General features: G+C 44.5%; 1 protein-coding gene across 6 annotated transcripts in view; it reads right to left on the reverse strand.

The window, feature by feature from the left end:
• The window catches only part of ILRUN (inflammation and lipid regulator with UBA-like and NBR1-like domains), a 55179-nt gene that overhangs the window by 13105 nt on the left and 19048 nt on the right, over nt 1-23026 (reverse strand). For 3 of the 6 annotated variants that reach the window (XR_012155845.2, XM_073320238.2, XM_073320239.2), the window contains exons 2-4: nt 22510-22664; nt 17162-17359; nt 7208-7536 (exon numbers count right to left, since the gene is read on the reverse strand). Coding sequence is in view for 3 of the 6 variants with exons in the window: in XM_073320238.2 (XP_073176339.1) it covers nt 7208-7536; nt 17162-17359; nt 22510-22664 (682 nt within the window). In the remaining 3 variants the exon portion in view is untranslated. Of the gene's footprint in view, nt 1-549; nt 4878-6526; nt 6611-7207; nt 7537-17161; nt 17360-22509; nt 22665-23026 lie in introns of those variants that run through there. The other 3 variants (XR_012155844.2, XR_012155843.2, XM_073320237.2) reach the window with 2 other exon arrangements.

A 23026-nucleotide genomic window follows, 5' to 3' on the forward strand; every position in this document is an offset into this window, starting at 1 on the left:
AAAGACACATTTTATAAAACAGTGACTACACTCTTTCAGGGTAAATCTTGCTGTTAACATTACATACATAGCACATGTGCTTTCGTTACAAGGTCGCATTTTGCCTCCCCCCACCGCGTGGCTACCCCCTCAACCCTCCCCCCTCCTCGTGGCTAACAGCGGGGAACATTTCTGTTTAGCCACAGGCAAACAGCCCAGCAGGAATGGGCTCCTCTGAGAGTCCCCTGAAGAAAAGCACTATTTCAACCAGGTGACCATGAATTATCTCTCACTCTCCTGAGGATAACACAGAGATAAAGAACGGATGTTGTTTGAATGCCAGCAAACATACACTGCAATGCTTTGTTGTACAATGATTCCCGAGTACGTGTTACTGGCCTGGAGTGGTAAAGTGTCCTACCATGAAGGACGCAATAAGGCTGCCCTCCCCAGAAACCTTTTGCAAAGGCTTTGGGAGTACAACCAGGAGAGCCGCGAATGCCAGGGCAAAGTAATCCTTTCACATGCTTGCTTTTAAACCATGTATAGTATTTTAAAAGGTACACTCACCAGAGGTCCCTTCTCTGCCTGCCGTGTTCAGGAAGCAGCCTTGGGTGGGTTCAGGGGGTACTGGCTCCAGGTCCAGGGTGAGAAACAGTTCCTGGCTGTCGGGAAAACCGGTTTCTCCGCTTGCTTGCTGTGAGCTATCTACAACCTCATCATCATCTTCTTCGTCCCCAAAACTTGCTTCCGTATTGCCTCCATCTCCGTTGAAGGAGTCAAACAACACGGCTGGGGTAGTGGTGGTTGAACCCCCTAAAATGGCAAGCAGCTCATCATAGAAGCGGCATGTTTGGGGCTCTGACCCGGAGCGGCCGTTCACCTCTCTGGTTTTCTGGTAGGCTTGCCTCAGCTCCTTAAATTTCACGCGGCACTGCTTCGGGTCCCTGTTATGGCCTCTGTCCTTCATGCCCTGGGAGATTTTGACAAAGATTTTGGCACTTCGAAAACTGGAACGGAGTTCTGATAGCACGGATTCCTCTCCCCAAACAGCGATCAGATCCCGTACCTCCCGTTCGGTCCATGCTGGAGCTCTCTTGCGATTCTGGGACTACATCATGGTCACCTCTGCTGATGAGCTCTGCATGGTCACCTGCAGCTTGCCACGCTGGCCAAACAGGAAATGAGATTCAAAAGTTCGCGGTTCTTTTCCTGTCTACCTGGCCAGTGCATCTGAGTTGAGAGTGCTGTCCAGAGCGGTCACAATGGAGCACTCTGGGATAGCTCCCGGAGGCAAATACCATCGAATTGTGTCCACAGTACCCCAAATTCGAGCCGGCAAGGCCAATTTAAGCGCTAATCCACTTGTCAGGGGTGGAGTAAGGAAATCGATTTTAAGAGCCCTTTAAGTCAAAATAAAGGGCTTCATCGTGTGGACGGGTGCAGGTTTACATCGATTTAATGCTGCTAAATTCGACTTAAAGTCCTAGTGCAGACCAGGGCTAAGTGACAATCTGACACCGACTTTCAACTAAGCTTAGGTTCTTAAGTGCCTGCATGAATTTTAAAATGGGGACTTAGGTGCTTTTGAAAATTGTATCCAAACCCTAACCATCTCACCCATCCTTTCCTCTGTTGATCTCAAAGTACTTAATTAAACATAGCAATGAATTCACTCCATTTTATGAGTGGAGAAAAACTGAGCCACAAGCTCATTAAGGGACTCAACAGATGACATAGCAAGTCTGTGGCAGAACTGGGAATAAAACCCTGGTCTCCTACCCTCTAACCTCATGCTCAATCCATTTGAACACAGCTCTCCCAGTTTGTTCTACAACGTTAAGTCACCGCCACCTCGGATAACGCCTTCTCTGTTAAGAACATGAGAGCACCAGAATCTAGTAATTTTAAAGTATCCATGTAGTTTCCCCTTTTCCACACAAAACTACTCAGACACGCAGAACAGAGTCCAATCCCCCATAGGAAAGAAACAACCAGATGGTGAGGCAGAGTGACCGCCATCAAGTACATGCACACCATGTGCTGGTGAGGTGGTTTAATAGTTCTGAAGTTTCCCTATGGTGCCCTCCACCTCCCTTTAAACAGACACCGAAGTGCAGAGTGAATTTCTTATGTGTTATTCCTCTCCAGGGATAAAACCTTTTTTAAAGAAAGATTTCCAGCTTGCAAGAAGAGGGTGACAGCACTGGATCTAAGCAAATTTTACATGTGGGTCCAGAAACTCCTGGTGTCAAAGCTTCTGCTTTACTTGACACACTTTCTACAGAAACCATTCACCAGAGAGGAACTGTGCTCATGTGAGCCCAAGGACACTGGATGAACAGAGATGTTTCCTGATGATTTCTGAAAATAGAAACTCAGTTCTGCACTCCTTTCTCCGTAGGGCAGAAGAGGTAAGGCAGCTTTTCATGGCAAAGTGCTTAGTCTAACAGCTATGGGCATTGGTTGGTCTTCAGAACAGCCCTGGCTTTGAAGGAAACCAGTTGCCTATTTTACTAAGCCGTAGATAAAAGCGCAGGGCATAAGGAACCTCAGTAAGTGAATGAATCCACACACACCGAACGCTCCACCCCCATTCCAAAAGCACCAGCAAGATCTCCTCTTAACCAACAGACAATGGAGCTGTAATAACTTCTTCCACAGATTTGGGGTGCTTTGCATCAAAATCAGTCACAAAAGTTTTTTTTGTTATATGTTGTATTTCCACAATTACCCTATTTAGGACCACAAAATGATATGACAGCTGCTCCCCAGCTGGAGCTTTCAGATCTTCAACTGGATCTTACACCAGTTTAGTCCAAACCTGAACAGCGGAATGGAAAAGGAAACAGAAAAGAAGAGTTCAGCTTAATGTTTCATAGATCTGATTTTTGAAGACCGCTTTTGGAAAACTGGAATCCTTCTGGCAGTGAGAACTGGAGCTAGGACATTTGTCTGGGAAAGGAAAGATCAGCCTTGCAAAAACAGGAGTATTTGGCATGAACATGCTTGCAGGAGTTCTGAAGCCAAGAGGTTAAAACTAGTTTGTACCTTTCACTAATATTTGATCAGACCATTCAGTTGGGATAGGCAGGTTACTATTGAGCTGACAATCAGCCCAGTGTATTTCAAACAAAAGTAACAAGCCAGATTTATGACTTCAAGCAAAGCAGGTCAGCATATACCTGCTTGGCTACCACGGGAAGTTCTCAAACAGAGGTGGGAACTTCAAGGATATGAGATGCAAAAGTATTGGTCATTCTCTCCTACTGCTTCTCACTTGGCACATCCCAGAGTCTCACAGAGCTTTTGATTGTGAACATAGTGTCCCTCCCCTGCAAAAAACCACCATGCAGTGTAGGTGTTCAATTCGTGATGGTGACAGATCACACATCCATCCAGCTTTCACAAGGTAATGTGTATGAAGCAATCTTAGTTTGTTCTGCCAACCTAATAATAAATTCTGGATGTGACAAAAAATACTCCACCTGCATTCCAAAAATGCTGTCAACAGGCAACAGACTCTGCCAGGAGCTTCCCACCAGCTTTGTCAGCCCTTTCAACACACAACAGGCTATCATTTTTGCTTCCTTTAGAAAAGGTACCAAATACACTGACACACAAGCATAGACTGGCAAAGAGGTTCATGCAATTGATAGTTTCCTGCTGGAAAGTTACCTTTTAAAAAGTGTCGAGGTAGTGTTTAGATACCAGTTTACCAAGGAAAGAAAAGCACATGATCAAGAGCAGAGAAACTCTTCAAGGGCCCTGTATTCTAAGCAGGAGGTAAACAAATTAAGTAATATTAAGGTCCAGTCCATTTCAGCTTCTGTCAAAAGACAGTAGAAATCTCTTGGCAGCCTGAAACAAAACTCTGAGCTTTGTGCACAAGTGCTGCAAGACAAGACCAGATTAGTAAGGCTGTTATCTTTTTCCGTGTTGAGAAAAGAAACAGCAATTGTTGACTAGCCCACTGAACTATTATTAGAGTTACCTTTTGGCTGAAAGCAGATGAGGGATTTTTTGTGATGGGTATCACAACAAGTTAGAAGCAATGGATAAGCTAAACTCCAGTCAGTCAGAAGGAATCACTAGAAGATCGGCTGACCACCCTACACCTGCCTCCTGGGACTAGATTAGACTGAGTCATGTCAAAACAGATCATGATCCAAATCTCTGGATAGCAATGACAAACTAGCCCAGATTGTTGAGATGAATGTAACCCCTGCCCATGGAATTAGCTCCTTCTTCCTTTAGCTTTGCTCATCCAAGGTGTAGCTCCTGTCTGTTTTTATCTCTGTACCACCATGCTAGCTGTCACTGCCTTCCAGACAGTTAGGCAACATGGGAAAGAGATTCTCCTTAAATAGCTATACCACGTTTATCCCAACATACCTAGTATTTCAGTTGGGTTTCCAACACAGCTCATTGATACACTAATTTAAATCTTAACACATCTACACTGTTCTAGTCTGGGCTTCTTAATGAGTAGCAACGCAGTTGTGCTATACTGTATCAAAAGATATGATTGTTTTGACTTGTGGGCAGATGCACAGCAGAGACTAACGGACATATTTTAATAGCCCCACCTCCCTTTTCACAGCACAATTTGTTTCCACCAAAAACCACACATCCAGATTTTTTGCACCTGTACTTTACGGCAGGTGCAAATTTTAGTAGTTACATGCCTACCCAACTGCAGGTGCCAATCAAGTAGACATATGTAATAACCAAATTCTGCAACCAAAATGAAAAGGAGTACTTGTGGCACCTTAGAGACTAACCGATTTATTTGAGCATGAGCTTTCGTGAGCTACAGCTCACTTCATCGGATGCATACCGTGGAAACTGCAGTAGACATTATATACACACAGAGACCATGAAACAATACCCCCTCCCACCCCACTGTCCTGCTGGTAATAGCTTATCTAAAGTGATCATCAAGTTGGGCCATTTCCAGCACAAATCCAGGTTTTCTCACCCTCTGCCCCCCCCCCCCCACACACACACACAAACTCACTCTCCTGCTGGTAATAGCCCATCCAAAGTGACCACTCTCTTCACAATCTGTATGATAATCAAGGTGGGCCATTTCCTGCACAAGTCCAGGTTCTCTCGCCCCCTCGCCCCCCTCCAAAAACCACACACACAAACTCAATCTCCTGCTGGTAATAGCTTATCCAAAGTGACCACTCTCCCTACAATGTGCATGATAATCAAGGTGGGCCATTTCCAGCATAAATCAATGTTTTCTCACCCCCCCACCCCCATACACACACAAACTCACTCTCCCGCTGGTAATAGCTCATCCAAAGTGACCAAAATGTGCAGGCACAAAATGCTCAAGCTCAGCTGAAAATTTATTCCCGAGGGTCTGTCTACACTGCAAGTGAAAGTGTGATTGGTCACAGGTGTGCCTATCTAGCTTTAATCTAGCTGCCATGGGTAACAAAAACATACATATGGTGGCACAGACAACCAACCAGAATACATACCCAGGGACTCTACAGGACTTGTACTCCGGCTGCTAACCCATACCTAAGCCCAGGACACCACGTGTACTCTGCTACTGTTACCCATTGTAGCCAGACTAAAGCTAGCATAGCTATGCCCACCTTCACTTGCAAGTGTGGACATATCCTAAGACTAGGACAACCAAGCTGTCATGTGTGACAAAGTAGACTTGATTCCACTGTAGCTGTGAAAAACTGGTAGATTAGTCCAGTATCTCAACTGAATTAATGAGTTTTTATTTCAGTTCTTTGCATGTACTTAAAACACTCGTGAAAGATGTTCATTTATCAATCCTGGAAATATCGCCCTCTAGATACAGAACATATACATCACACAAATAACGACAGGGCAACTTCCCCCACATTATCCCACCAATGTGCCTCAGCCTTTTACAGAGGGATCACTTATGGGAATAAGCAGAGATCAGTCGACAGGTACATTAGTTCTTGGCATCTCCATAAGGACTGAGCAGTGATTTGTGATAAGGCCAATGTCCACCAGGGCCTGGACGAAAACACAGTAAGCAATCATCAGACAGTAAGAGCTTTCAGTCACTACTGATCGAGGCTGGATTTGATTTGGCAATCTAGAGCTTTATAATCTATAATAATTTATAAAAGCTTTATAATCACTACTAATTCCCTGAGCAATCAAGCTCCAACTTTAAAAGGTTGTTGAGTTCCATCTTGAAGCAGGACCCAGTAAGTCTCATACAACTGTTGGTTTGAGGTGTATAATATGAAGAGGGCAATTGACAGTTTGCTGTACAGTTGCATCTCCTATTTTGGTACCTGCTGTAAGTTATAACAAATATGTAACCTCAGTACAAAGTGGGGTACTATAGAATGGATCCATTTGTACATTACAAGCAGTTTAACCAGTTCATCTACAGCACTGTAGTTCCTAACATTAGGACTTTATTAATGCAAACAGCAACTGAGTGTTCTTGTCCTACATAGCCTGTGTAAAAGTACAGTTAAGCATGTTTAAAGGATTTTAAAATCAACTATTCTGGACACAGGACAATACACACCTAGACATGCCTCTTGCAATAATAGGATTCTGAAGTGTAAATAATCCTGTAATTCATTTTTCACGTATTTGTACACACAAGCATCTAAAAAAAAAGTTAAAATATCACTCAAACTTATTTGTATAGCATCCATCAAGCAAGCTTAAGGAGATTTTAAAACAGAGACAAGAAAAGATCACAAACAGGAATGGTCCAAGAACTGACTATTCCTGAACAGTGGCTCCTGAGACCAAAATGTTGAACAAGGCATCCCCCTGCCCATTTGTTACAGCAAAAAAATTCTTTGGACGAATCCCAAGATGTGTAGGTATTTTTTTTTTAAATCACCTATATTTGAGTCTGAAGATATTGTGGCTTTTTTTTCTTAAACATATTGGAGGTTGGAGAGGGCTCCAACCACTATCAGTTACAGCACCCAGCCAAAAGTAGGTTAACATCAAGTAGGATTTTTAAAATGTGGACCTAGCAGAATCTATCGGAGAAAAAGGGTGTTTTATTTTGTTTTGTTTAATATAAGGTGAGGAGCTGGCAGAGTTAGACGGTCTTATATTCAAACCCTTCCTTAGTAGGTCAGGCGGAGGCAGAAGGGAGGGCTTCACAGTTTGTAACCAAGAAGGACTATCACAATACACACCATGGTCTTGTTACCTACCCATTCTCCTGTTCTCCCAGGGCACCTACCTTACTGTACGTCACTACCGACAAGTTGTTCGAGTGACTGCTGGGGGAGAGATTTACAGAGTTTTGTGACAGTCCATTCTGATCTTGTTCAATTTGGTCAGGAGCAGGCCCCCACGTGTTTTTGCTGATTGTGCCTAGCTCAGAACCCCCAGGGTCTTTTAGGTTGTTTTCATCTGGTTGCCTGTTCTTCTGCGGAGAGGCGAAGGGGTTAAAGTTTCCTTCTACCTTGCGATGTGGTTGTGTGTTGAATTCCGTTTCGAAGGATGACAGCTGCTGCGTTACTCCTAAAAGTCCTCCAACCTCCACGCTGAGGATCACCCAGATGACATCTGTGAAATGGAAGGTCATTTAGGTCAGTATTAGATGTAGCTTACAGGGAAAGAGGGAGACCACTCCTGCCCCTGTAATACAATAATAGTATTTTTAACTTGCATAGCATTTTTTCAACGACACATTTTTACAGCATTTTACAAACATCAGGTAAGCCTAACACCTCCGAGAAGCAGGCAAGTGTTCTGCCAAGTAAGCAACAGCATGACAAGCAATAAACCAAAAAAAAGTAATTATTGGCCTCACAACATAAAGGCCCACATGCAGTCTAATTTCCTACAGACTGAAAGCACCAAGGAAGTGAGACTTGCCCGAAGCCACAGAGCAAGAGTGAGTGGAAGACTGAAAGAACCCAGGAGACTACTCCCAGTCCTTCACTTTTCTGCTACAGAATATGCTCATTTACACCAGCTTCGCTTACATCTGTATGTGAGCAATGTGGCTGAGTTATGTAAATGAATTTCCTGATTTTTACATTAATGGGTTACAGATTGTTGTAATAAGCCATAAATCTAGCGTGTCTGTTCAGTTCATGATTTTAGTGTCTAGCAGAACTACGAATTTAAGCTCCAAGGGTCGACATTTGAAAGTGTTGTGCAGGTTTTCTTTGAGGATGAGGACTGAGAGGTCAGATATAGAGTGATCACTTTGTAAAAAGCATTCACTCAGAGATGATACAGAGTTTTTCCATCTCTTATTTTCCTGTGTCAGTTCATTCGAGTGTGTAGTGATTGTCTGGTTTCACCCACATAGTTGCTATTGGGGCATTTAGTGCACTGCATGAGGTATACCGCACGTTGTGATCGGCACCCAATAAGGACCAAAATGGTGGAGCATCCTTGTTTGATGAAGGTGATTTTAAGTGTGTTCAGGGGTGTGTACAGGGATTAAACAAAGACACTGAATTTATGGCTTATTACAACAACCTGTAACCCACTAACGACCCCTTTTTGTCCTTTGACTGCAGAGGTGTTAACCGGCCACCCGACCTTGAATGGTCCCTTAGAGTGGTGCCCAAATTATTACACAGGACAGCCACAGAAACCTAAGCACAACCTTGTCTGGGCCAAACAAATTCTACATATTTTAATAAGATTAAAAGTCACCTGTCTTGATTTATATTTTAAGTTCAGCTTGTTTCATATGTATTTAGATAGGTGGTTTCTGCGTACAGTATTGTTTATTTACACACTGGTGATGTAAGCATGATGACAAAACACTAATGAATCAGCCTCCAGTATATTGCGTTGAAGCAAGCCACAGGTGTTTTGAAACGCTCTGGTGGGTAACGTATGGCCCGCGAGCTGTCTGTTGGGCACTCGGCCTTAGAATATGTGCTAACCACTTATATTGAACAATCTGTTCCACCTTGCATTTAGCTGTGATGCTCAGAGTACCTTTCCCAGATCTGAAGAAGAGCTGTGTGTGGTTTGAAAGCTTGTCTCTCTCACCAACAGAAGTTGGTCCAATAAAACATATTACCTCACCCACCTTGTCTCTCTAGTCAGCTGCTGGTTTTCCTCCAGATAAAGTTAATCTGCAAGCAGCCCAGCTGCTTGCAACATGCTGCCAGTGGCTGACGGGGGAAAAAGAGGACAGCAGATTCCTTTACAGTTTAGCGTGGCTATCAGTGCTTCTCAAAACAGGCCAACTCACAGCACCTCTCTTCTCATTTGGCCACCTTGCTTAGTTTGACAGGGTTTAGCTGCCTTTACTTTACCAAGCGAGACTAGGAGGATTCACTAGCCCCTTTTCAGCTCCCAATATTCCTTTTTCTTAGCTATCTTAGTTCATATATGAACGTATCAACAATCAACAGCCCCATATCCTACCCATGTTTAAATCCCTTATGAAACATCAATTAGGACACTGAAAAGGCACAAGAAATTAGACTAAAACCTATTACTTCTACAGAGGATTCTTCTCTCTTGGTTATACCAACACGGTCAGCAGCTTTCTGCAAAAAAGTCTGGCAAGTAGCGAAGTGGTGCCATCTGCTGTTAATCTCTGGCAACTCCTCAAGTTTTACCCCAGCATTAGAGGGGATGTCAATTCAGGAAAGGCCAGAATGATTAACATGTAATTTTTAAAGGCTTTTTTCCCCTTCCCGATTCGAAAGGGAACTGCAAAGTTTGGACTTGAAACTTTCTGACATCATTAGTGGAATATCTGTACAGACTGAAAATTATACACAAAGTAGTCCAAAAATTATTTCCTTTACCCACCTGCCAAGCCCATAGTTTAGCCATTTGACTGGAAACAGTGAATGAAATAAATGCTCCCTAATATAAAACAGTTCCTCTACCGGAGAGGCTGGTGTCTGATCCTGGCGTGTTGTACCACATAGGTACAAGAGGCCATGTGTCCTAGAAGTTTTAGGCAATTCCTTGCTCTGGTGGTTGGAAACTGTCTGAGACTTCGAATGATGTCCCCCAGGGCCCAAAACCTCGCTTGCGGGAGGTGTGCCCTGGCGTGTGTTGAGTCCAGCACCTCCTCATGAACTCTATTCACTGAACAGGGAAGAGCACTGATTTCCCCATGTTCAGCATAAGGCCCAGTTCATCTAACATCTTACTTATAAAGTCGACTTGTGCCCCCACTTGAGCCCTGGAGTGGCCCTTGATAAGCCAGTCATCGAGGTACGGGAACATCTGTACCTGCCGCCTGTGCAGGAACACAGCCACGACTGCCACGCATTTGGTAACACACGAGACGCCGCTGACAGGCCAAATGGGAGGACTGTGAACTGGTAGTTTTTGTTGCTCACCACAAACTTGAGTTACCTTCTGTGGGATGGTGTAATTGCTATATGAAAGTACACGTCCTTCAAGTTGAGGGCGGAATACCAGTCCCCTGGATCCAAGGAAGGGATGATGGAGGCCAAAGAGACCATGTGGAACTTCAGTTTCCTCATTAACTTGTTGAGCTCTTGCAGATCTAGGATGGGCCTCAGCCCACCTTTGGCTTTCAGTATTAGGAAATACTGGGAATAGAAACCTTTGCCCTTCAGCTCCTGAGGAACCTCTTCCACTGCTCCTAGTAATAGGAGCGAGTGCACCTCTGTATGAGGAGTTGCTCATGAGAAGGGTCCCTGAAGAGGGACAGGGAAGGGGGGTGAAGGGCAGAGAATTGGAGGGAGTATCTTCCCTCTACTGTGCAGAGCATCCAGCAGCCCAATCTGATACGGGCCCACGCAAGGTAGAAAGGGGATAGTCGGGACGAGAAGGTAAGGCGGGATGGATCCAGTTCAAGTTCTGGTGCATCGTCCTCGTTCGCACCTTCAAAAGGCCTGCTTCTGAACGGATGAAAGTTTGGACGGGCCAGAGCCCTGGCCTGAGGATGGGTAAGGCCTCTTCCTGCTGCTCCTGTTTTTTCTCCGTGAGCCATCCTGCCAGTTCTGCGGTTGGTAGAACCGCAGAGGAGGTTGTGGCCTAAAATGCCTCCACTGCGTGGCGGGGCTGTGGAGGCCCAGCGATTTGAGGGTGGCTCTTGAGTCTTTTAGGCCAGTGGTTGTCCAACTTTTTTCGTGCACCACTTGAAAATTGCTGAGGGTCTCGGCGGACCACTTAATGATCTTTCCAAATGTTGTTTCTACAATTAGCTAACTACTGTAAAGCCCTTTAGATAAAAGTGCTATATATTTAAAAAAAAACAAAAAAAACCCACCTTAACTTTTTTTGTTCTACAAATAAAAGCACACAACTCATATTTTAATATCTGTAGCCTTATCTTTCTAATATGATGATGTGCCCTCTCTCCTCCACTGCGGCATCACCCTAGCTGGGGCTGGGAAGATGGGGGTCTCTCCCCCACCACAGCAGCCTCTGAGCTTAGGCTGGGAAGGAGGACCATTTCTCCCTGGGAGCTGCAGCCCTGGAGCTGGGGAAAGTTGCCTCTTTCTCTGGCCACCGCAGCCCTGCACATCCCAAATTCCCTCCACCCCCTCTCCTCACCCCAGTGGCCCCTCCCACCTACCCCGTATTCCCCCCAAGGCCACCAACTCACCATACGTGGTACGTCTTCTCCAGGGTCCAGGCACCTAATTAGTGGAGCCACATCTATGCGGCTCCACTCATTAGGTGGATGGCCCTTCGTTCTCTCATGTGCGGCTGCCCAGGCGCACACATCAGAGGGACCTATCCGCGGACCCCCTGAACAGAGCTCACGGATCACTGGTGATCTGCGGACCACCATTTGAGAACCTATGTTTTAGGCTATGTAGCCTTTTATCCATCTTTTCAAAAAAATAGAGTCACACAGTCAAAGGGGAGATCCTGAGCGGTCTTCTGGACCTCGTATGGCACACCTGATACCTGGAGCCAGGAGCCCCTTCTCATGGCAATCCCTGTAGACATCACCTGTGTGGCTGCATCAGCCCTGTCCAGAGTGGCCTGCAACCAAGCTCAAGAATTGAGCTTGCCCTCCTCCACCATGGCCGAGAATTCGGCATGGGAGTCCTGCGGCAGCAGCTCTGCGAACTTTGCCATTGCCCCGCATGTATTGTAGCAGTACCCGCTGACAATGGCTGGCTAATTAGAAATGTGGAGCTGCAAGCGCCAGTGGAGTAGACCTTTTCACCAAAAGGGTTGAGTCGTTTCGCCTCCCGATTCTTTGGGAAAGGGCCTGGGTAGCCCTGGTGCTCGCATTGGTTAGCAGCGTCCACAACCTAGGAATCTGGTGGAGGATGGGTATACAAGTGCTCGTAGCCCCTGGACAGCACAAAATAGGGTCCTTCATTGCATTTGCCATAGCAGGCAATGAAGCCAGGGTCTGGAACAAGATTTTTGTGGTGCTGGCAGTGATCTTTATGACACGTAGGGCAATACGTGCTGGTCCGGAGGGTGGGGAGGATATCCACCACAGGATCTGAATCCTCCATTACCTCCTACGCCAGGCCCCGGGCAACCCTCAACAACTTCTGTAGGACCCTGTTGCCCGGGCAACCCTCAACAACTTCTGTAGGACCCTGTTGCCCGGGCAACCCTCAACAACTTCTGTAGGACCCTGTTGCCCTCCAGGGCTGGGGCTACCGAAGTGCCTGCCTGCACTTCATCTGGGAAGGAAGAGACGCCCGCAAGGAGTGGCTGCTCTCTCCCCTCTGCACCCAAGGGGTCCCGCGGCGCTTGGGGATCCTGGGCTGGAGCCGACAAGAACTGTGCATGGCCCTCTGTGCCAGAGCTGTATACGTCGGTGCCAAGGCCACCAGTGCCCAAGTTGTCGAAGCTGGAACCGATGGTGTTGGGGCTGTCAGTGCCGAGGACATCAGTGCTGATACCGCTGGGGCTGGAGTTGCCGACGCCAGTGCTGCAACAGTTAGGATGGCATCAGGAAGTGATGGAGCTACCCCGATCCTGCTGATGTAGACGGTGCTGGAGGCTGTATGAAAGTGGCCAAGAGCACCGATGACGCCCTAGAATGAGACACTTGGCTCTGCCCTTGGCGAAAGGCCCAGGGAGTCCAAAAGGGCCACTGTGCCGGGGGCTGCCACTGCACGGGCCACAGTGCCGGGTAAGGGTGCTGGTCTCATGATGACCTGGACTGTCTACTTCTGTTCCTTTGAGATCTATAGGAGTCAGACTCCGAGGTCCCCAAAATGGAGGACCACGGAGGAGCAGTACTTTGAGGCTCTGAGGGTCCATGCCGAGGGCTTGGGGACCGACTAGGCTTCTGACCCTGTTCTGGCACCGGGAAGCAGCACTGGGGATGGAGACCATCAGGCCATCATTGCAGGCTTTCCCCTTGACAGTGCCGGGGGGAACGACCGGTGCCAGCAACCTCTCCCGTCCAGGCAGGGAGAATGGTGCCGTGAGCTGGAGCCATGTGCTGCCTCAAACACCTTTGGAGTCGACGGAAGGTATACTTGTCAGCTCAGCCTCGGCAAGCAAGAAGGGTCAGGACTTGCCCGCCCTTCCATGGGGGCAGGAGTCGTGGCAACCGTCTCTGGCAGTGAGGCTGAAGTACCATGGCCTGACTCAGGTCTTACAACGGCCGGCTCCTTGGCTCTAGCTGGCGGGGGATGGAACGGCCCCTCTCCGGCCTCCTCCTCTTCTGCAGCACTGGCAAATTGAGACCGGTGCCTGCCTGCGGCACGTGACCCATGAGTGGAGCCATGACGGTGCCGAGAGTCCTTGTTTTTACTCAGCACCGATCCCAGTGTCGAGGGTGCCGGGGCACTGCATACTAAGGAGGAGGTACTCGGTGCTGGGTCCGCTGACCCGGGGTCGGACTGGGGCCGGAATGCCACTTCCATTAGTAGGATCAGGTGCTGATCTCTATCTTTCAGTGTCCTGGGGCGAAACCCCCTGCAGATCCTACAGCGATCCTTTTGATGGCTCTCCACCAAACACTTCCAACACGAAGTGTGAGGATTGCTTCTGGGCATACACTTGCCGCAGACCTCACAGACTTTGAAGCCAGGAGACCGCAGCATGCCCTAGCACTGGGATAGAGCTGGAGGGGAAACCCCCCGCAAAGGAAACTTAAGTAGTAGTTAGTGTTAACTAAATAAAGTACCTACTAACTATATACAGATTGCCAAATGCGCTTGTCACGACAAGAGCCAGGGGAAGTTCCAGCTAACCATCACTGGCGGTATGAAGGAACTGAGGGGTGGGCGGGTCAGGAGGGTCCCGTATTGAACACCATGATGGCACCACTCCAGGGGGCACCCGGACTGACCCAACGGATACTGCTAGGGGAAAAATCTTCCAGCTGCCATGCGCGTGCACACATCTGACTGGGATTGACATGAACAAGCACTCGAAGCAGAAGTAATCATTATTTCCATTACTCCAGCTTTCACGGCTTTTCCCAACCCAACTGGTACGATTTATTTGCAATTGTTATGGCTTTGAATAAGCATTAATACAGTTTCATTCATGGATTAAAAGTCTCAGGCATGTGACTTGCAAGTTAGATAGCCAAAAAAATTGAGAATCTCAATGCCAGCCCAGTAATTTAGCATCTGAATTCAATTTTGGAGCCCCCTAGATCCTGTGGGGCTGGGAGAGCTGTGGAAGTAGCACATTTAGTTCCAGGAGAAGCACTGTTATTTTCAAAAAACACCTCTGATTAATGCTCTTAAGTAGCACTGCACTCCAGAGGAAGCCAATTCCAATCCTCTTTAGGGAGGAATGATTGTTTTAACATCTTAGGGGTGGGTTTAGGTGGGGAGGGAAACTGAGGGATGGCAAAATTCTCCTCCCAGTACACACACATTGGGCTAGTCAAAATTAGCTATGCTGCACATATCTGGAAGGATACCTACTGGTAATAGCCAGCTCCATTACCAACATTTTAAAAAAGGGAATTAAAGCATCATATCATTTAAAAAATCTAACAGGGAAGAAACTAATACATGAGTAAGGACCTAAAAACATATGCAGAGATCACCACGGGAAAGCAAATTTCCTCTCTAGATACCCCACGCTTGGAGAAACAAAGACAAAAGAATGCTTCTACAAACAAAATTACTCCCACATTCCAAGCATAAGTAATTTTATGACCAACATCATCTGTAGTTATCCCAGCAAAAATAGGAGTAATCAAACCATGCTTCACAGCACTATCCAATCATGCAGAGGGATCAGGAAAGAATTCCACACACTGTGTACAACACTGAACCAGCTATAAATTATGGGGCGGGATCTTCCTTGGAAGCAAGTTATCACTCTTGATGGGTCTCATTTGATATGACACCACTTATGTTTCTAACTGAGGAATGTAAATATCAGAAAGAGCTATAGATGAAAAAAAGCAAATAAGGAAGATTTATAAACTTTACCCCACACTTTACTTCTAATGACCTTCAAAAATAAATATCACATGCTCTTACATAGCTCTGCAACAACAAAGACAACTGCAGTTATGTAGATATCCTGAACTGAAATAAAAGCAGGAGAGAAAGCTATCCTCTCATTTCAGGTATAAATTACATCCCCTTCAAAGACAGCTCGGCTCCGCTGATAGTTCTCAATAAGCGTGTACTTTTTGAAGAGGGTAATTATTTTGTCCCATGTTGCTAATATTTCTCATTTGACCCCATGCAGTTAGGGCACTCTAATTGACAAAAAAAATCATGAAAATCTTGTTAGCAATGTTCTCGCTAGCCATTAGTACCAGTGAAGGTTCAGTGCAAATCTTAAAGGAGTGAAGTGTCCTGCAGAAGAGGTCAGTGGGTTATTTATTATTCAGGTGGGGCCCAAAATATCTTGGGGACTTTCCAAATACAGGCCACATTTTCCAAAACTGGATGCAAGAAGTTAAGGCTGGTTTACATTTAGATTTTCCTGGCTTAACTATTTTGATTAAGGGTGTGATTTTTTTTTCCAATTTATCTATTTTTAACAATTTATGTTTTACCAGTATAACAAATGTAAATCAGCCTTAAATCATAGAGTCATAGGACTGGAAGGGACCTCGAGAGGTCATCTAGTCCAGTCCCCTGCACTCATGGCAAGACTAAGTATTATCTAGACCGTTCCTGACAGGTATCTGTCTAACCTACTCTTAAAAAACTCCAATAATGGAGATTCTACAACCTCCCTAGGCAACTTATTCCAGCGCTTAACCACCTTGGCACTTAGGAAGTTTTTCCTAATGTCCAGCCTAAACCTCCCATGCTGCAATTTAAGCCCATTGCTTCTTGTCCTATCCTCAGAGGTTAAGAAAAACAATGTTTCTCCCTCCTCCTTCTAACAACCTTTTACATACTTGAAACTTTTATTATATCCCCCCTCAATCTTTTCTTTTCCAGACTAAACAAACTCAATTTTTTCAATCTTCCCTCATAGGTCATGTTGTTTTCTAGACCTTTAATCATTTTTATTGCTCTTCTCTGGACTCTCCAATTTGTCCACATCCTTCCTGAAATGTGGCACCCAGAACTGGAAACAATGCTCCAGGTGAGGCCTAATCAGCACAGAGTAGAGCGGAAGAATTACTTCTAATGTCTTGTTTACAACACTCCTGCTAATACATCCCAGAATGTTGTTCATTTTTTTGCAACAGGGTTACACTGTTGACTCACTATGACCCCCAGCTTCATGCTCAAATAAACTGGTTAGTCTCTAAGGTGCCACAAGTACTCCTTTCCTTTCTGCAATACTCCTTTCTAGGAGGTCATTTCCCATTTTGTGTGTGTGCGCAACTGAATGTTCTTTCCTAAGTGGACTACTTTGCATTTGTCCTTATTGAATTTCATCCTATTTACTTCAGACCATTTCTCCAGTTTGTCCAGATCATTTTGAATCAGTGTAGCTATAGCTATATGGGAATAGCCATGCAGTGTAAAACATTTCTATGCTATTATAACTGCACCCAAACTGGGGAAGGAGGGCAGGATTATAGTACCATCAGCACAACTTCCTAGTTTAGATAAAACGTTAGAATTCAAAGTCCATACTTAGGTGCCTAACTAAGCTGCATGATTTTCTAAAGTGCATTCCATTAAAACACACGGGAATAAAATTTACAATACCTCTAGATTATCATTTGGATATTAGGAGGCTGACTGGGATACCAGCATCTATTTGGCCAACAGCAATACAAGAACGAAGGCTCCTACCTTCTATGGTTTGGGAGCATTACAAATAAGAGAGAACTACAAAGAGAGGAATAACTTACCTCCATAATAGAGTCCTGTAGCAGTGCACATGCGCCACTGTCCCTGATACATTCCCGCTGTGCTGGGGCTGCACATCTGAACGCTGACATCTGCAATCTCCTGGGGCTCTAGCGATCTGACCATCACCATGTTTACATGGCCAAACTGGTCTCCCCCGACGTACTTAAGACAAACCCCTGGGGGCCATGCCTCTGTCCCTGATAGAGCAGAAAAAGGTATTAAAGTGTCAGTGACAATGCAACTGTAGCGACTTCGCATCTGCTTCTTTTCTGGCAAGTGCCTGCATGAGTAGATAAACATTTTATTAAAAGGGTTACACTGCTCTGTTGAACAGTCAAGGAGATTCCAAGTTGGCTAACAGATACCAGCCTAGTCAAATTTTCTAGTTCTCATACAACAGCAAAGGGAGAGAAAGATTTTCATACAAAACATAACTGTTCCAGCATGTGACCAACTGGAAGGAAAGACCTGTAAAATATGCACAAGTCCTTTAAATTTTGAGAAACCCAGAGCCGTGATTTAACAAAGGCCATCAGTAATCAATAAATCTGAGCGAGAGACCTGTGAGGACACGTTCCGCTGCACTTTAGCCACGTTGGGGACACAAGTAGCACTCAATGAAGATGACCAACTAGTTTTTCCATCTTAATTTTACTGTTTTTGTTTCCCTCCCCCCAATCTCATAACTGAAAATATTTTAATAGGAAACATGAGACATTTTCTGCCAGGGTGTCAAGTTCCTTTTTCAGTTTGTTGGCAGTCTTGGGAAGAGCAAATGCTTTTGTTCTCCCTGTTTGTAAACTTATGAACTAGAAATAACATCTTCTGTATTGTTTTATTTCTCCTTCCTGCAGTGAGCCCCTCCCAGCTCCTTGATGGTGTGGCTGAACTCTGACAGTGAAAACTGAGATCCAAGTTTAGACTGAAGTTCTAGGGGCTGATGTTGTATAGCATGAAGGAATGGAGCAAGGTGGTATTTGCTGTACACGCAACAGCTCATTTGAGGGCAGATGCAGCAGTTTCATGCAACAGCAAAAGAGGAGGGGATGGTGAGATGGAAAAACTGTGGAGAATGGCTTTGAAAGAGTTGTAGAGCATGGCTCCAGTGGATGTGTGAATATCAGTGCCAACATGGCATTTGGATGCTCTCTCTGAGATCGTGATATGAGCTGGACTGATAAATCTGGTTTCTGGGCTGTAGCGATTGCATTCTGCTTGCTATAAGTTAATGGGAGCAGTTTAGGGACGTCTGTGAGCTGCAGAGAAATTTGGACAGATATATATGATTATTGCAAGCCGATGCTGAGATGGCAACTCTGGATAGGTATTAGTGACCAAGGGACATCTTGTAGGAGCATTCCTTGAGATACCTGACTTTACGGAAAAATCTGTTTTCTGGAAGTACTGCAGTGAGGGCATGGCAGCGAATCATTATTTGTGGGGTTTGGACCTAGAAAGAAACCCATCAACTGAGGAAGTATCAGTGTGGAATAGTTGGAATGGGATCAGGGAAGCTATTTTGGACCCAGCTAGAGTTAGAAACAGCATGAAGGTTGGGGGCCCTTGGAAAAGGAAGATCTGAGTGATTACCAGGCCTTATGTTGTGATGTGTGGGAGCTATGGAGTGTGGCGACTTTTGTGTGAAAGGGTGTGCAGCCTGGCAACATGGTTTTTGTTTAAATAATATATGTGATTTTTATCAGTTTTAATGGCTTTAAGTTTGCCATGTGCTTAGAGTGCTATAGCTGATAAGCGCCATTAAAATGAAATGATGATTATTTCATTCTATTTCAGTACATGCATTTCTCAGGAGATGACAGATTGCAGTAACCGTCCAAAGGAGCTCGCAGCAGCTAGAGGTAGACTGGGATATGGAAGTAAGTCCATTGAATCGGGGTGATTCTTTAGTCCTATTATACAAGACTGGCGAGCCTGCAAAAAGACTATCACACTGTAGGAGGACTGGACCTTAGTTTTTGACAACAGGCAAAAAGCCCCTGCCTGAAAACAGTTTATTCATAAACAGAACTACATGCTTACAGAACTCTAATTGACCTGTTCAACCAACTGAGTACACAACAGCTCTGCTCTCTGCATCAGACAGAAAGCAGCTCTGCCACACCAAATCCCTCAAAGCGATGCCTCACTCTGTTTTTTTCATGTTTTAGAACTGAAGTCATTTAATCAAGGGTTCCTGCAGGATCATTAAGAATCTTGGCTTCACTTCAGCATCTACCTAGCAAGTGCTAATCTTGAACATTCCAGGCCTTAGATATTAAATATTAATTGAAATAATTTTTAAATGTAAGACACTGGCCTAATCTGCACAGTAAAACCACCTCCACAAAAACGATAGTTAACCTGGATTGAAGCTAAACCAAGTTGTAACAGTGTGGTCTGGCCTTTGTGGATAAGCCGAAGTATTGTTATAACCAAAATTTACAAAAGAAAGTAATGCTTTAACCCTGGTGGAAGCCAAAACAAAGTTTGGTTTTGACAGGAAGCCACAAAAACCAAGGAATTCTAAGTTGAAACTGTTTCCTTCAACTCCCTACCCACATCCTACAAGACCCAAGGACTTTAGGAAGGGAAACAAATTTTAAAGACAACATAAAATTCACTGAATCTAACAATTATCTAGAAATTTTTTTAAGAAACTGAAAACCCAAGTTTTCATGAAGACACATCTGTTACTTGTGGGAGGGATTTTATGATTTACTCATAAAAACCAAAGGAAAAAAAACAAGAGAATGAGGACGGGGGAAGCAAAGGGTTTTTAGTTACTAAAAACAGGTCTGTCAATCAACAGTAGATTTCACATATGGGGATTTCATTTGGAGCTAGTATTTTCCAGTCTCATCCTGAAGGGTTCTGAAGCTTAGACAGGACCTGGACTTTTAGGAAACTCCACCTCAACTTCTGAGAAGATTATAGTGCCTTTGCCATGGGGGTTGCTAAGGTGAAAAACTTGTTCCCCCTGGATCTATCCCTCATCACTTGTCAAGTATGTCTCGTATTTCACACTAATTGTCCATATATTATATACATAGTAAATGTACAAATTTGCCAAATAGTTTTGCACATTAGAAATAAAGTGCTCAACAGTCACCTTTCCATTTTACCCAAACAGCCACCAAATACACACAGGAAAGTCCAATAGTACACCGAAACCCTTTCCCTGCAATTGGTGTTTTTTCATATGAGCGCCAGCCTACAAAGTGTTGAGTCTATCTTTACCTCACTTCTTGCCCTTATGCCCTGTACCCAAGTCTAAGTGTTTAAGATGGTGGGGTTTAATAACCGTTTGTTTTATAATGTTTAGCATATTACTATACAGTGCTCCAAGCTCTGTGGCAAGAAGAGTCATTTATGATTTTTAACACAGCTGTAATTTGCTCACACACGATTAAGAACATTAGTCCTCGTTATGCTATCATTCCTGTGCACAGAAGCAGCAAAAGCATGATAATTAAATTCAGATACACAGGTGAACTACTCATGCGACAGCCGGTCACTGCAGCACTCGAGGACAAAGTATTATCTCCCTTTGAATCCACAGATCTCATTTTCCTCCTATAATTACATCTCAGTAGATAAGCACTGAGAGTTTATTTTGCCTGGCCTCAATTCAGACTCACAGGGAGATGACTGTTTTGGCTCACCTCACGCTGGAATGTTGTCTCCACAAACTTGCATCACATCCTCTCCTCTAGGAACTGCCACAAGATTACTCTGTTCCTAATTTCACACAATTCACACCGTTTTAATAGAATTGCAAATGTCACAGCCTTGCAATGAGAGTAATTTAGTTTGAGCTTACACCATCTCCTCTCAGAGTTGCATCACCTCCACTGATTTCTTGACACTCATGGGTTCTATAAAGTGCCCCACAGTTAATTGAAGGGACAGTGTATAGATCACACAAAAAAAAGAATGAAATGCAGTTCTAACATACTGGCTGCTCATGAGTTTCAAGGAGTTTAAATAAAACAATTCTGATTTTAAATGGGCTGAGTTCATTTGCTGAAAAATATCCCTTTTTAAAGGTAAGCTGTTTCCATCCTCTTGCTGGAAGAGATTCTGATTAGAAGAGCCTTTAAGTGACAGAAAAGACTGAAAATTAGGAATCCTGTACTGAATGAATACCTAAGAAAATAACTTCCTACAGAATTTGCCAAGTAAAGATAAAATGCAAAGGAAGAGACGGGAACTCAAAATACCACTGAACAGCGTAATTGGTCACGTGCATCTGTCTGAATCAGAATTTTGGATAACACTGTCCCCATACAAGGGCTGATCATGCTCCAGTTGCAGTCTGTGGCAAGGCTACTGATTTCAGTGATGTACGATCTGGCCCCAGAGCACCACTCACTCCATTCACTACAGTAAGGTTAAATCTGTTCCTAGAGAGTTGTTCCAATACAACTATCATCCCAATTAAATACCTCCTCCTAAGTGAAGCACACAGCATAGGGACAGAAGAAGAACTAGAAGAATAAAGAATTCCATCAACAGAAACAGCTGAACTATTTTAGGATCACTTCTGCGTCACATGATTTTACTTTCAGACAGAATTTGCCACACAAATTCCTTGTCCTCCGAGTTTGAAAAGTTCAGGATATCCAACAGCCAAAACAGAAGGTCTGAACAGGAAAACAAACATCCCCATAAATACAATGGTGCTACCAGGCTACTGTTCTTACAAAGAGCTCAAAGTAAGTACACCCAATAAACTAATGTACTAATGAAGGGAACAACAGAAAATATCAACCCAGTTTAGAGGGATGGAAACTGCTGACGTGACTGAGCTTGGGACTGAAAAGAAGAGAGGTTGTAAGGTCCTTCTAAACCCATACAGACACCATCTGGCTCTATCCTGTCATGTTACCTCCAACACAAAAGAACCCTCCTGGGAAAGGCAGTTAGGAAGGTAGAAGAGGAAGGGGCTTGGAAGCAGATATCACATCACATTTGCTTTCTTTTCTTTCTAACCTATACACAGGCCTTGGCATTACAACATCTTCAGACTGCTAAGCTTCCTTGGGGAGTTAAGGTAGATAAGACAGAAATTACAGCTCCCCACCTGTCAACATAACATGCTTCCATTTTGCCTAAACGTCAGTGTCCAAAAAGGTGAACATTTTCAAAGGCACCAAAAAGGCATTTCAATGGTTTTTGGGCACTTAGCTTCCCCTTGTGTCTTTGAAAGCCTCCCCCTTCATTAACACCTTGATATGAAATAACTTTACTCCTGCAGAATAAAAAATCATTTTGAACAAGTGGATCTTTGTTTCTATGAAGTTTCCATCTCAGTTCAATGAAAAAGGAAAGATTTACCCCCATTTACCTGTATTTTGTATTCTCCATGTTTTTGTAAACTGGGTATCAGGAGGGATGGACTCCCCTTCTCCTATGGTAACATCTTCAACGAAGGACATGGAGGGCACATTGATGTTCGGACTCTCAAAGTCATAGTAGGCTCCAATGGCTGCTTGCAGGTTCCTGGAAACCAAAACAGAATGCAGCTTTAAGTACAGACCCATTGAATCAGGTCACTCTCAAGGGTTTATATATTCCATCTCTTAAAGCTAAACAAAAAAATTAAAGAGCATTAGCTCCGTTAGATTAATTTTGGAGTACAAGGTCTTCTGATCCTCTGGCTGTATGGGATGGATGAAGCACAAAAAAACATGTGTGATTACTCAATTCTCAAGACCAAAATGGTATAATTGCTGGATTGCTAGGATACAGGCCCTGATGCTTTCAAGATACATGGTTAGACACAGAATGGCAGGAATTCCAATCAAGGAGCCTATTTATTTACTGCTGACAGCATACTCAATCCTGAACACAGTCCCAGCACC

The sequence above is a fragment of the Lepidochelys kempii genome, chromosome 21, assembly GCF_965140285.1.
Source record: "Lepidochelys kempii isolate rLepKem1 chromosome 21, rLepKem1.hap1, whole genome shotgun sequence".
Classification (NCBI taxonomy): Eukaryota; Metazoa; Chordata; order Testudines; family Cheloniidae; genus Lepidochelys; species Lepidochelys kempii.